At 45.1% G+C, this 16,136-nt stretch overlaps 1 protein-coding gene across 1 annotated transcript in view; it reads left to right on the forward strand.

The window, feature by feature from the left end:
- Positions 1 to 16,136, forward strand: part of clstn2a (calsyntenin 2a) — a 318,427-nt gene that overhangs the window by 241,086 nt on the left and 61,205 nt on the right. The window contains exons 6-7 of the mRNA XM_067452451.1: positions 9,761 to 9,946; positions 12,496 to 12,753. Coding sequence (XP_067308552.1) covers positions 9,761 to 9,946; positions 12,496 to 12,753 — 444 coding nt within the window. The remainder of the gene's footprint in view (positions 1 to 9,760; positions 9,947 to 12,495; positions 12,754 to 16,136) is intronic.

Below are 16,136 nucleotides of genomic sequence, written 5' to 3' on the forward strand. Positions count from 1 at the left end.
TACCATTATTGGATAGGCTGTGCAGTTTAAGTGATAGAGGAAGTGTTGTTAAGATGAAAGAGTATGTCGATTTTTATAAGTATTTAATTTTATAAATTTTTGTGTTGTTTTGTTTTAAGCCGGGTGCACACTGTGTGATTTTGCCCACGATTTGGCCATCTGAGACAAATTTAGCAAACCCTAAAAGATTCCTCTGATCCTAGGCTAAAATCTGACGTCTTTGGTCATTAGTTTGACATGTTCACCGGCAGCCGATGAATGAGTGCTGCGATCAAATTTTACCTCAGACAAAGTGCTGGCAGTGTCAGAAGATTTGGCACACAATCCTGCAGTGTGACTTCTCCTACGACGACAATCAAATATCTCGTTTTTTCAAGACAAACTATGACCGAAACAAGAGCTAGAGCTTTCTTTGTAGCCAGCATTTCAGTCCCGCGTGTAATACAGATCACTGTCACTGAACGCGTCATTCATTGATGATATAAAACTCCGGACGAGTTTTCTTGAGCGTCCGTTTTTAGCGGGCCTTCATTATTGTACAGTCTGACATTAATGACAACTGAGATCTTACAGTGTGACACGGCTTACATCCGGGATCATGTTCGTACAGTCTGACAAGGAACATTCGCAAAGGATTTTGAAAAATCGCAGGGTGTGCAGCACCCATTACCTTATTTTATTTAAAATGTTAAAATGTTTTTGTCATGTCATATTCATTGATTTTAATCCATTTTACAAGGACTAAAATTAAATGCAATTCCAAAAATGTATAAAATATATTATTATTGCCATTATCAAGTTCCTCAGATAAGTTCTATAAGTTGTGAGGTGAGGCCTCAATGGATCAGACTTGTTTGTTCAGCACATCCCACAGATGCTCGATTGGATTGAGATGTAGGGAATTTGGAGGCCAAGTCAACACCTCAAACTCGTTGTTGTGTTCCTCAAACTATTCCTGAACCATTTTTGCTTTGTGGTAGTGCACATTATCCTGCCGAAAGAGGCTACTGCCACCAGGGAATACCGTTTCCATGAAAGGGTGTACATGATCTGAAACAAGGCCAAGGTAGGTGGTGCCTGTCAAAGATATATCAACATGAATGGCAGGACCCAAGGTTTCCCAGCAGAACATCGCTCAAAGCATCAGACTGCCTCTGCCGGCTAGTCTTCTTCCCACAGTGCATCCTGGTGCAATGCGTTGCCCAGGTAAGCGATGCACACGCACCCGGCCATCCACGTGCTATAACAGAAAAACGTGATTCATTAGACCCAAGCACCTTCTTTCATTGCTCCGTGGTCCAGTTCTGATGCGCACATGCCCACTGTTGGCATGACGTCCGCTTGTGACACCCCTTTGGAAATGATTTGTCTGTGAAGCTTTGCCAGCTCATTTACTACTGAGAATGTTCTGGTTTTAACCAGGCAATATTCTGAAAGCCTTCCTTCAGAACCAGCATTAACTTCTTGAGCAATTTGAGCTACAGTAGCTCATCTGTTTGATTGGATCACACGGGCCAGCCTTCACTCCCCCTGTGCATCAATGAGCCTTGGCAACCCATGACCCTGTCTCCAGTTCATCACTGTTCCTTCCTTGGACCACTTTTGATAGATACTGACCACTGCAGACCGGGAACATCCCACAAAAGCAGCAGTTTTAGAGATGCTCCGACCCAAAGGTCTAGCCATCACAATTTTTTTCCTTGTCAAAATCTCTCCAATTCTTACGCTTGCCCATTTCCCTGCTTCTAACAAGGATCATCAACTTTGAGTGATGAAAAGATAATCAGTGTAATTCACTTTACCTCTCAGTGGTCATAATGTTATGCCTGATCGGTGTATATATAGTTCCTTATCGTTACAAAGTCATCACAAAATGATGATGAGGATGATGATAATGATGATTTATGCTGATATTGTCCAAAGCTTCACTTTGCCTAGAGCGTTTTTTTTTTTTTTTCAAACTTTTGAAGGGCAATGCCATTTACAGATGGTAATGTGGAAAATAACAAAACAGAAATGTCAACCTGAAACATATTTTCATTAACAGTATGTTTTATTTGAAATTCGTTGATTAATCGTTAACACATTCTGACTTGTCAAAACTATGGTTCAAATAAAGACCTGCCCTTTTCAAAAGGAACAGATGTCGCTGTTAGTCAGTGGTAACCTTTTTTTTTTCTTTTTTTTTTAAGTGTAGGCAGAAGGGTTTGAATCTGACCGGCGTCATATCCTGATCTTTTTCCACTTTTCCGCTCTCTAATAGTTTCCTGTCACTCTCCACTACACTTTCTGATTAGATTTAACAAAAAAACACAAACATAAAATTAGCAGAACCCCATAAATTTACAAATCCATCACTTCCAGTCGCATAATTAGCATTACAGTCATCCGTGAACATCTCAAGGCAGTCTAATGGTGAAAACTCTGTGACAGAAATGAGGTGAGTTTCCTGGCCAACTCGTTTCCTGTCCACCTGTCATGTAGCCCTTTTCTACACCATGTCATCCCAATGCCCCCCTCCACCCCTATTATTTTTCATTGCTGGGAGTTCTTTTTACTCCGGCAATTCCAGTGGTGATATTAGTCCCTCCGCTGCTCTGCCACGACTTTTTGGCGTCCGTGGCATTTGTGAATAAGCAATGAATGTTTAATGCTGCAGTTAATGTTAATCCTCACCCCGAGGTTCTGAAATGGTCTTTCTATTGAGCAGAATGAGTCTGGCCTCTGGCTTTGGTGTGTTTGGATAATCAAGGGAATTATTCTCTCTCCGGGGAGTAGATGAGTCATTACGCAGCGCACACACAGCGGTGTTTTGATGCCGTGCTTCGTAAAACGCTGTGTTCCTTGTCCTGTTACACATGCTTCCCTTGCGATTTTGGATTGAATGCAGACCCAGTGTTTTAAATTCTCTTTAGGTGTTTTTCATAAAAGTTTGTTTGGTTTCATATATTGTATTTTAAAGTGAGATATGAACCCTTTCTGCTTCAGTTTATCTGGGACGGAACAGCTACCTTAGATATTCATGAGGAACTTTTTTAAGACCTTTACCTCAAAAAGAAGTAGAGATGGAGGCCTGTGGTACTGTACTGTCGCCCCATTTTATCCACAGTAGTGCCGATGAATAATGTAATAAGATATTCAGTTAGGGAGATGGGCAGAGGGAATATATCTCAGCTGAGGTGAATACAAAGCACTTGGTTCTCTGAATTATACAGCGAGTCCATAAAGGCCAGCTAGGAAGAGTGAGATGTTTTATCTTTAGAGTTATTCTTACTCTGAGCTTCATGTTTTATAAAAAGCACAAGACAGAGTAATGTAACATGCATGAACACATTCTAAAGCACATAGTGATGTATCATCCTTGACCAGGAGGAAAACATGTCAAAGAAAGATAATAATTCATCATTGATTCCTTTTTATCATTTGACCTTCCTGTTTGCTTTTAACCAAGGCTTTCATCACAATTGGTTTTACTTCTTTCTGTTTGTGCTGAAAGATAAAAAGGATTCAGCTCAGATGTACAAATCTGTTATGCGACAACCACAGATGCTGTAGCAACAGTAGAACTCATATGAAAGCAAATTTCCCGTGTGTAACATTGATTTTAACTTAGTTAAAGGTTGTTCAATTAGAACTAAATTAGGTCAATTAGTGTAACAAGTTCGATATAGTAAGGAAGGAAGAGGACACAGGGGTCGGCTGGACTGTTGATGCGTATCTTTTATTTTCTCTTTCTCAATGTCAATAACACACTTCTTCGTGTGTTCTCAGTCAAACTCATAAGCAACAATAACTTCCGGTTCGCGGCACTTCCGGCTTCCGGGTAAACTCAGTCTCTGTGTTCTCGCACCAACAGTCCGACTCTCTCTCTCTCTGGTCTCCGGTTCCGCTGGTGTTTTATCCCGTCTCCGCGCTCATTACTGGAACAAGAGACAGGTGTTATTGATCTGCGTCCAACCCACTCACTTACCGCTCGTCCCGCGGCCCTCTCTCCCGCTGCAGACCTCGCTGAACCACGCCCCCCTTGCCACATACCCCCACCGCCCGACTCAGGCCGGGGAGCCGTCCGGCCTGCAGCCCCCCCCCCCCATTTCTGGAGAGGAAATCGGCCACAGCCATCTGAGCACCCGGCCTGTGGACCACCTTGAACTTAAACGGCTGAAGAGCCAGATACCAACGGGTGATCCGCGCGTTGGTATCCTTCATGCGGTGGAGCCATTGGAGAGGAGCGTGGTCCGAACAGAGAGTGAACTCCCGCCCCAGGAGGTAATAGCGGAGAGTGAGAACGGCCCATCTGATGGCCAAACACTCCTTTTCTATGGTGCTGTACTTAGCTTCCCTCTTGGAGAGCTTACGGCTAATGTACAGCACCGGCCGCTCTCCCCCCTCCACCTCCTGGGCCAGGACTGCGCCCAGCCCCCTGTCCGACGCGTCAGTCTGCAACAAGAAAGGGAGAGAAAAGTCAGGGGAGTGTAAGAGCGGCCCGCCACATAGAGCAGCCTTTACTTGGGTAAAAGCCTGTTGACACGGCTCCGTCCACTGGACCGTATCTGGTAGCCCCTTTCTAGTAAGATCAGTCAAAGGGCTGGTGAGGTCCGAATAATTTGGTATAAACCGTCTATAATATCCCGCCAGCCCCAAGAACTGTCTTACCTCCTTTTTGGTCTTGGGCCTCGGACAGGTTGCAATTGCGGCAGTCTTATCAATTTGGGGACGCACCTGCCCATGACCCAAGTGGAAGCCCAGATACCTTACTTCCACCCGCCCAATCGCACACTTCTTCGGATTGGCCGTGAGCCCCGCTCTCCTCAGCGACCTCAGGACCGCCCTCACATGCTGCATATGCCGCTGCCAATCGTGACTATAAATCACTATGTCATCCAGGTACGCAGCAGCATATGCAGCATGGGGACGCAAAATCCTATCCATGAGTCGCTGGAAGGTTGCGGGCGCCCCGAACAAGCCGAAAGGAAGCGTGACAAATTGGTGTAATCCAAACGGCGTGGTGAAAGCTGTTATTTCTTTGGACAATGGAGACAAGGGGATCTGCCAATAGCCCTTTGTTAAGTCCAGTGTCGAATAAAATCGAGCCGTACCTAACCGATCAAGCAACTCGTCAACCCGCGGCATTGGATACGCGTCGAACTTCGACACAGCGTTCACCTTGCGGTAGTCCACACAGAACCTGACCGAGCCGTCTGTTTTGGGGACCAAAACTATCGGGCTCGCCCAGTCACTGTTGGACTCCTCGATTACTCCCATGTCGAGCATTGCGCCTAATTCGTCCTGAACTACTTTTTTCTTGTGCTCAGGCAAGCGATACGGCCGGCTGCGAACTACCACGCCCGGCTCGGTCTCGATATGGTGCTGAATCAAGTCGGTACGTCCCGGTAGGGGCGAGAACACGTCAGCGAATTCCGCCTGCAATTTCGATAAGTCAGCGAGTTGTAACGGTGAGAGGTGATCTCCCCCAGGGGCCAACGCGACTGATTGTGCTTTAATGCTCGCCTCTGGCCCGAGATCATCCTCTCCCCCGATCACCGTTGCCAACAACACCGATTCCACCTCATTCCATTTTTTTAGCAGATTGAGGTGGTATATTTGACGTGCCCCGTTCCTATCGGATCGTATCACTTCATAATCGAGCTCTCCTATCTGCCGTGCGACCTCAAACGGCCCCTGCCACTTTGACATTAATTTTGAGCTCGACGTTGGGAGTAGAACGAGCACTTTCTCTCCCGGTGTGAATTTGCGTAGTTTAGTACCCCTGTTATATGACCGGCTCTGGCGGTCCTGGGCTTGCAACAAATTCTCCCTAGATAGCCGCCCCAATGTGTGGAGTTTTGTTCGCAAGTCCATGACGTACTGAATTTCGTTTTTGGCCAACGAAGGCCCCTCCTCCCAAGTTTCTCGTAGGACGTCCAGCACCCCCCGTGGCTGTCGACCGTAGAGAAGCTCGAAGGGGGAAAACCCAGTGGAGGCTTGCGGGACCTCGCGCACAGCAAATAAGAGGGGTTCTAACCACCGATCCCAATTTTTGGCGTCTTCCTGTACGAATTTACGGATCATGGATTTAAGAGTGCGATTAAATCGTTCGACCAAGCCGTCTGTTTGTGGGTGATAGACGCTGGTTCGAATGGATTTAATGCCCAATAATCCGTACAATTCGCTTAACGTACGTGACATAAACGCCGTGCCTTGATCAGTGAGGATTTCTTTCGGAATCCCCACCCGGGAGATTAAACGAAACAGTGCGTCCGCAACACTCTTCGCCGAGATGTTGCGGAGAGCCACTGCTTCCGGATATCGTGTTGCGTAGTCCACGATAACTAGCGCAAAACGATGTCCGCGTGCGGATCGCTCTAATGGCCCGATAAGGTCCATCGCAATTCTCTCGAAGGGGACCTGCATTAATGGTAGGGGGCGCAATGGCGCTTTTGGGGCGGCCAGTGGGTTCACCAACTGACATTCAGGACAAGACGCGCACCACCTGCGCACATTGTCATGAATGCCTGGCCAAAAAAATCGGGTCATTAAACGATTCAGCGTGGCCGCCTGTCCCAGGTGGCCCGCCATCGGGTTAGAGTGAGCCGCCTGGAAAAGCATTTCCCGGCGGCTCTTTGGTACTAACAACTGGGTTGTATCTAGCTTTGTCTGAGTGTCTTGGGTCACTCGATACAACCGATCCTTAATTATGGCAAAATAAGGATACGTGACGGGCAATGCGGGTTGGAGGGACTGACCGTCGATAGTGCGGACCTGTTGGAAAGCATGTTTTAGAGTCTCATCTTGGGACTGCTCCAGCGGGAAGTCATCGCGGTCCGAGAGAATCAGTCTCTCAACCCCGCTCGGTTCCCCTGAAGCTGTTCCCAAGGGTCCCGTATCAGTCTCGCCAACCTGCACTCGCACCGCCCCGTTCCTAGCCTTTTTTCCCCAAGCGGCATCCGCGCATAACGACCCCAATAACGCCGAAAAGGCGGGCCAATTCGTCCCCAGAATTAGCGGATGCCGGAGGTGGGGACTAACCGCCACCTCAACATTATGCTTTTTCCCCCTAAACTGTATCGTGACTGGGACAACCGGATATTCCACCACATCCCCGTGCACACACCGCACCTTAACCATGCGGCTTGTATCCAATGCCCCAGGCTGCATCAGGCTTTGATGGATCGAGGTTTGGTTACATCCTGAATCCACCAAGGCCTGATATGTACCCCCCTTGATACTTACAGGAATTTGGTACTCTCCTGCTTGATCGGGGGTGGTCCGCTGGACGTCCGGGATCCGGATCATTGTCCCGATGTCCATCCTCGGACATCGGTCCACAAAATGATCCGGATCACCGCACCGCCAGCAGGCCAGCCCAGGCTTACCCGCCACCCCTGCGGCGGGGAGTGGGTTGGAGGATGAGCGCGGAAAGGGGGCGGAACCAGAGCCATTGTCACCACCAGCCCCCAGTGGCCCCGCCCCCCTGGGCGGGACCCGCGAACTCCCAGACGGTCCAAGGCCCATCCCACCCCGGCCTCTGGGGGGGACGCGAGGAGGGCCTGGAGGGCGGGACCTGGGGAGAGGGACAGGTCGAGAGAGAAAGAGAGAGGGGGGAGAGAGAGAGGGAGAAGTTAGTGGGGGTTCGCCGACCCCCGGGCACGCCACCAGGTGGTCCTCCGCCAGGTGGATGGCCGTCTCCAGCGACGTGGGCCGGTGGCACTGGACCCACTCGGCGGTCTTCCTGGGGAGCCGAGTGATGAACTGCTCCAGCACCACCAGATCGACAACATGGTCCACGTCGCTGCCGCCGGCCAGCAGCCATCTGCGGCACTCGTCCCGGAGCTGTTGGGCCAATGCGAAGGGTCGACCGGACTCGCCCCACTCCAGGGAGCGGAAACGCTGGCGGTGTTGTTCTGGGGTCCGGCCGACCCGCTGAAGTATGGCCCGCTTCAGGTCGTCGTAGTCCAGGAGGTTCGCGACCGGTAGATGTTGCGCGGCCGCCTGGGCTTCGCCGGATAGAAGGGGGATGAGGCGCACCGGCCACTGTGCCCGGGGCCACCCGCAGGCCTCCGCGGCTTTTTGGAACAGATCCACAAAGGCCTCGGGGTCGTCTTCCGGCCCCATCTTCTGTAGGGGCACGTGCACCGGTGCGCTGGCCCGCCCAGCGGCCTCGGCGCGAACCTCCCGGTCCATCCAGCTCCGGAACCGCTCGCGGTCCTCTTGCTGGCCTTGGACGATCGCCTCGAAGCGGCGCTCCTGCTCGGTCCGAAGGTCCAGCAATGCCTGATGGTGTTCCTGGTGGAGGACCGCGAGGGAGTTGATGATATCCGCAAATGGCGAGGCGGAGGGCGTTGTCATGGCGGCGGCGCTGTCCTGCTTCCTTCCCGGGTTTCGGCACCAGTGTAACAAGTTCGATATAGTAAGGAAGGAAGAGGACACAGGGGTCGGCTGGACTGTTGATGCGTATCTTTTATTTTCTCTTTCTCAATGTCAATAACACACTTCTTCGTGTGTTCTCAGTCAAACTCATAAGCAACAATAACTTCCGGTTCGCGGCACTTCCGGCTTCCGGGTAAACTCAGTCTCTGTGTTCTCGCACCAACAGTCCGACTCTCTCTCTCTCTGGTCTCCGGTTCCGCTGGTGTTTTATCCCGTCTCCGCGCTCATTACTGGAACAAGAGACAGGTGTTATTGATCTGCGTCCAACCCACTCACTTACCGCTCGTCCCGCGGCCCTCTCTCCCGCTGCAGACCTCGCTGAACCACGCCCCCCTTGCCACAATTAGCTTACTTCAAAATGAAAATTTACTCTCCTGATAATTTACTCACCCCCAAGATGTTTATGTTTTTCTTTCTTCAGTTTTTTGAGGGAAAAATTCCAGGACTTTTCTCCACGTAATGGACTTTGATGGCAACCTACTGGCTGAAGGTCCAAATGGTTTCAAAGGGCTTCAGAGAGCTCTGCACGATCCCAGCAGAGGAATATGGGTCTTATCTAGGGAAACCATTGGTCATAAATACTTTTTCATGTAAATTGCTCATCTTGCGCTGCTCTGCGGCGCACCACGGATTGTGTAATCACATCAGAAAGGTCACGCTAGATGTAGGCAGAAGTACCGCCCAAATCAGACGTGCAAAAAAAGTTTATACATTTTAATTTATTTTAGAAAATGACAGATCGTTTCACTAGATAAGAATCTATTCCTCGGCTGGGCTCATGCAAAGCTCGTTGAAGCCTTTAGAGGCACTTTGAAACTGCTTTGATTTGTACCTTCAATGTACAAATTGTACCTTATACCTTGATGTTGGTTGCCATAGAAGTCCATTATATGGCGAAAAATAAAAATGATCAGGAAATTTTCATTTTGAAGTGAACTAATTCTTTAACCTATCCAAGTGGACACACATTAGGAGTAGTGTGCAGTAACCCACACCTAGAGCAGTGGGAAACCATTTTTGCCATGGTGCCCGGAGAGTGATTGGAGGTTAGGTGCCTTGCTCAAGGGCACCTCAGTCATTTTAGCAATTGCATTGAAATTAATTTATGCCGAGAAAAGGGAAACAATAAGTGTGTTATAGCTTTTGCATACATAGACTGATTTGTATGAGATTTTAAGTGCATTGTAGGAGGCTACTACTAATTATCATTATTGGTTTAGTAACTGGAGAAAGCTATCCATTCACATTCACATTCACATTTGCCTATATTTATATTTATTTTATATATGTAAGTCTTTACTTCTCAAATTGCTAACATTTGTTTTCCTTGCAGGTTGGAACAAGCGCATGGATTATGAACCTGGAACAGGCAGCAAGCAGCTCTTTCCAAAAATGCACCTGGAGACCTGTGATGGCCCTTTATCTTCAGTGCGAGCCATGGTAGAGCTACAGACCAGCCATATTGGGAAGGGCTGTGACAGAGAGACCTATTCTGAGAAGTCTCTTCAGAAGCTCTGTGGTACGGTCAACTTCAGCACATATCATTTATCAGTCAGCCCAGAACAGCCTCAACTAGGTTTGATGAGCTTGAAGTGTTAGTTCACCCAAAAATGTACATTCTGTCAACACAAATGAAGATCTTTTTTATTAAATCTGAGAGCTTTCCTCCATTGACAGCCTACGCAACTACCACTTTAAAGCTTCAAATACATCAAAGAGATTGTAAAAGTAATCAATATTAGTTGAGCGGTTTAGTCCATTTTTTTTTTTTGGAACAGACTTGATCGCTTTATATGATGAACAGATTGAATATAGGCTTTTATTCACATGTAAACTTTCATCAAAACACAGGTCAGCTGTTATAAGCTTAAGCATGTTTTCTTGACTTGGAGAACCAATAAGGTTCATTCTGACGTGTTATGCAGCACCGTTGAGCTTCCGCAGTTTGCTCTCACATGTCAAAAAGGTTCGGTTGAGTTTCTGTTTATGTTCAATGATTAATGTTTATATGCAAATAAAAGCCTACATTTGATCCGTTCATCTTATAAAAATAAAACAAATCTGAAAATTAGATTCAAACTAATCTAATCTGATTATTCAAACTAAACTACTCAATTCATATGGATTAGTTTTATGATCTCTTCATTAACTTTTAGTTTGAAGAGTTAAACTGGTAGTTGCGTAGGCTGTCAATGGAGGGACAGAAAACTCAAAAAGATCTTAATTTGTGTTCCGAAGATGAACGGAAGTCTGAAGGGTTTGTAACGACATGAGGGTGAGTGATAAATGACAGAAAATGCTCAGAAAACTTCACTGGGGAATAGGGATGCACAGTATTATAGATTATCATTTATTGTTCCATATTGGACATGTAACACTGGATAACAGATATGTAATTGTGCATGCACATTTCCCTTATTTTTACATTTAGATTACCTTTGCCATCCACTAAATTAATAGTTAAATGCATTAATAATAATTATTAATAGTTAAATGTCATTTTAGCAAATCGCAATATGAATATAATTCAGCCATTTATCAGTTATGAGTAATAAAATGAAAATAATTATCGTCTATTAGTATAATTTTTATATCAGTTTTTCCCTACAATTCACCTAACCATATGTCAAGATTTTATTCCTTATATATTACATGTCCAAGACACTTGTAAATGGGTCATAAAACAATAATCATGTACCTCAGTGAATCAGTCATTTTAATTTTATGAAAGACTCTTTAAGACTGATGTATTATGAAGTCAAACTGTTCTGGCACTGATTTGTAAGGAAATAAATGTGTTGATCTTTTTACCGTTTTGGCTCTCTCAGTATAATCACGTCCCTTGTTGACGGCAGTCGCTTTTGCCAAAGCACTCTGTACATTTAACAGAAAGAAGTGTTTATTGTAGGAAAACAAGCATATTTGTTTTAAGTGTTTCTAAAATAGACTGCAAAGATGCCAACCTAATATGATATATATTTTTTAAAAGCACATCCAAATCATTTAGATAAACATATGTTTTATGGAAATTACAAAGTCCCAATGTGTAATCATTAGAGCAACCTTGAAACACTGACATTTTGTTTTTTCTTGACTGGACATTTGATAACATGGGCCGCCACTGAGACTCATGTGGCGCTAGAAATTGCTTGCGTAATGTAATCTCATTGACCTCTAACTTTACGGTATTTCTGGAAATGGATTCTCTCAGAAGAGCTCAGACGCTCACTTGGAGACTGGCGGTGAATTTATCGCCCAATATCGATTGGCAGAAATAAATACTGCATAGCTTAAAAGCAGCGCCGCTGCCATATTCTCTCTCGTTTCTGTCTCTCTTTGGGCCTGTGGCGAGGTGAGTGATGTGGAGCTGTGGAATGAGAACACGCTGCTCTGACATCGGCGAGGCTCATCGCTCATTCTGTCCCTCTTTGCTGGCTGTCCTGTCACCCCTGAGTGAGGGAAAAAAAGATTCAATATCCTCCTGTACTCCCAAATAAAACACGCAGAGAGAGGCGTGAGTGAGCGTGGGAGGGAGGGAGGACGACAGGAGGCTAATCAAAGATTGATAGGTGGCGCTGCTCTTGCATATTTAGGGCATCTGCACTAGACTTGTCCTCAAAGAGAGTGCGCCCACAATCACAGAAGTTTCGTATGCTGCATGTTCTTAAAGGGAGAGTTCATTTCAAAAATGTAAATTCTCTCATTATTGGCACATATTTATGACATATGCTTTCCAAATGATGAGGAAGCCAAACTTAAACTCTTTTAACCCGCATGAGCACCCTTAGCTTAACGTTCCAAAGTGTCGCTAGGCCATGAGCAATGAGTTTTATAATGAGACGATTGCTTTCAGAAATGACATTTCAGTCAGGGTTGAATGTGGGTCTCGGAACCAAATGTTATTTGCTTTTCATTTTCTAATTTGATGTGAAGTGTGCTGAATGCACTGTAAATTTGAATGCCAGGGCAACTAACATGATTTTAACTCTTTATGACAGACAGCTTGTAATTTTTCATCGCTGCCTCTCGCAGGAACCTGAACTAACCTCTGTGCTTTTATCTCCACAGGAGCAGCCTCGGGCAGCACAGACCTTCTCCCGGCCCCCAGCGCGTCCACCAATTGGACGGCTTCTTTGCTGACAGACAGCGGACGAGATAGCGACCTCATCTTCAGGTTTGATGGGCGACAGGCTGCCAATATCCCAGAGTGGGTTGTGCCGCAGAACCTGACAGATCAGTTTACCATAGCAACATGGATGAAGCACGGGCCAAGTCCTGGACTGAGAGCCGAGAAGGAGACATTGCTTTGTAATTCAGATAAAACTGGTGAGATGTTGACTCAATAGGCATGTGTGAAATCTTTAAGATTTAGAAATAGCTTATTCATCTTCTTTCCTACATTTAGATATGTGGGCAAATGCATTTTTGCCTCAGAGCATGCATTGTTTTAGTCTCGCAGGGTCGCCGCTAGCTTAGCTTAGCATCATGAATGGAATCCTATGTTGCCAGCTAGCCTGTCCCAAGTAAAAGTGATCCAAAAAAACCCCCAAGAAACACCTAATTATTTCTTGTGGCCTGTGTATTCACAACGAGTACAAATAGTGATGCAGATTAAGACGAGGTGATTTCTTAGGCAAATAATGACTTGGGACTATATTATGGGCAAGGCGAAGCACTGCTACTTGGGCGCAGAGATATCACGCAACACATTGTGATCACTCAACAGCCGGAGGACGTGAGGATGGGAGCCGTGATATCTTTGCACTTCTACCCAAGTACCTGTACTTCTGAATTGGCTGAGGTTTAACATGCTGACCCCAAAATATTTAATAGCATTTATACATACTGTATGTGTATATACTTCAGTTCCTATTTCATGCTTTGACTTCAGATGAAATGAAAAGAGCACAAATGAAAAGAGCAGAATGTGAGATTAAAATTGGTCCAGTTATATTTTCAGTTGAATATATTGAGTCACATGACTTGTTGAGAAAGTCACTTTACCTTTTGATGTCAGGAATATTGAGGTGTGAATTCACTGAACAGTTACAGAACACATACAACATGTATAATTGCTTTAGTGAATCAGATGCTAAAATAAGCCTTGCCAATAAACGGGGATGTTAGCAAGCACAGCTCATTGTTAGTGAATTCCCCTGAGATTTACAGTAGCAAATTATTAGTTTGTTGATTTGTTTCAGTGTCAGACAAGCATTCTACCTACATTGTTTACTTCTGTTGCATTCCATAGCCGTTTATGAAAGCAAGACAACTTCCTGTTTGTACTTCCCCTAAATAGTGCTAAAATATTTTATATTACGTCTACAGTTTTCCGGTCTGGTGGTCAAGACAAGACGATCCGTTTGGTATAATTGAAGAGATCAGTGCTACAGATGTGTCAGACTAACCCGAGAAATATTTTACGTTGCCTGGCAGCATTAGGGAGAGAGATTAAGACTATGGATTAGATCTGGATTAAAGAGTGGTTCTCTGGAGGTTAAAGGGAAACTCTTGTTAGAAAGAAATGCAGTGTGACTGTCAGTGGCCAGTTCTCTGAGACCTAATGGCCGACTGCTTGGCAGGACTCCTTCGAGTTCATTGATCCCAGGCGTCATGTTGAGTGGGTGTGAGACTTAATCAATTCAACATGCACGGAAAGCAGTCGCACGAGAGACATTGGGCAGCGCTGAGAGTAGAGAGGGGCGCCATGCGGAGGAGACGTGGCAGCCACCTTGATCAATTAGAGGTTTGTGAGAAAGAACATGAAAGCAGTCCAGACTTGCTTTGAGCGGAGACGCGTGATGGACAGTGGAACACGTCAATATCAATGGGAGAAGAAAAAGCTTTAACAAGAGTTTCAGATTGAATGGCAGCTCCATCGTGCCCCTCCTGTTAGGATTTTATAACAGATTGACATTTGGTATGGATCAAGATGGAAAAAAATAGGTGATTCCATCTTAAGGTGCTCAAAACACACGGTTTGTTGGCCGTAGCTATTTGTTGCCATTTTAGCCAAACTCTAAGTTTAGTCTAAATTCTAAAGCATTAAAGTGATAGTTCACCCAAAAAGGACAACTGAATCACCTTCAGGCTCTTCCAAACCTTTATGCATTTCTTTCTTCTGCTGAACTGAACACAGAAGATATTTTGAAGAAATTCAGTAACTAAACAATACTATGTAAGTCAATGGGGCCAATGAACTGTTTCCCCATATTCTTCAAAATATCTTCTGTGTTCAGCAGAAGAAAGAAATTCATACAGGTTTAAGGTGCGTAAATGATGACAGCGTTTTTACTTTGGGTGAACTATCTATACTATGCTATCTAACTATACTAGGATTTTCTAATATTTAATTAAAACAGTATATAACACTAAAACCTAAAATGTGTCAGCATTTCTGATCCTTTTCACAAAAGTTTCATGGCCCCAATAATATTTTGTTGTATGCATATCTGAACATGCAATATATCAAAAGAAATATATTTGCTTATAATAAAAGTAAAATAAAATCATAAAATCAATACATGTGGGCAAGTTTAATAATAAAAAGCATCTAGCAACTCTCCATAGACTTGCGAGCTAGAAAAAACTAACTCTGGTCAGGCCAATGACATCGTGTAAATAGTCGGTGGGCGGGCTTAACATAATGACGGCAAAGTTGTGGAGATTTCGCATGCTACTTAAAAGTAGTCTTTCGAATCAGCTTTGGCTGCGACTCTGGAAGATACTGAAGTCATTCTTAAGAAGGGAAGATGTGTTCAGAGTTTTGCCAACCGGATATGGCAAAAGTTTAATCTATCAACCAGCTCCACTTTACGTCGCTCTGGTTAGTTGTAGTGCTATCCAATTGCTGTCAGAGGGAGTTTGAAAGACAACCATTTATCCCGCCCCTCAGATTGAGCCCTGTCAATGGTGAGTTCACAGACCCAACATCTTGATGTGGGTCTGGCTTGTCAGGCTACCGTTTTCTGAGCAAAAATCGGAGCAAATCTGCTTACATATGCTATCACTTGTTTCTGCTTCTTCTTCACATCTTTTGATTAGCATAGGGGATCAGAAGATCCCCTAATACCATTTTACAGTGAAAACACAGAAAGCCAGAAAATTACGTAAATGGTGGGGAAAGAGCATCCTTTCCACTCACCAGCTCCGTTAAGCAAAAGAGAGCAGCCGACCAAGGATGGTCCACATGTAGAACTATTATCACTGCTTTTAAACCTTTAAAGTGCAATAAAGATTCAAAAAAGAACTCAAATATGTACTGGCTCACTGTCAGGCAGCTCTCTTTGAACACGCACCCAAAACATACACTTCTCAGACAGCACCCCATTACCGATTTGAGTTCTCTAGCATCTTATCGCTTTTTAACGGAAACAAAACCCAACTCAGAATTGTTAAAATGCCCATTTATGGTGAGTATCCTCATAAGCACAGTATTAAATAAACTGCTGGGAGAAGATCGGATGTGTGTCAGATCCGTGTGTATAGCAATTTATTAGAGTATGATTTGATAGGACTATTCTGTGATTCTTTAAATGTGTAAAAAGTACATTTTAAGCTCTATCCTTTCAGCCAGTCCATCCCTAGTCTATTCCCTTTACCGTTTCTGCAGAACTACAGTTTCTTTTCATTTCTGTATGTCAAGACATTTATCCTCTTCTGAGCTCTAATTTTTATGACTCTGGCTTGTGTAACGGTCTGGAGTGTTT

This window comes from Pseudorasbora parva, chromosome 9 (assembly GCF_024679245.1).
Source record: "Pseudorasbora parva isolate DD20220531a chromosome 9, ASM2467924v1, whole genome shotgun sequence".
Taxonomy (NCBI): Eukaryota; Metazoa; Chordata; class Actinopteri; order Cypriniformes; family Gobionidae; genus Pseudorasbora; species Pseudorasbora parva.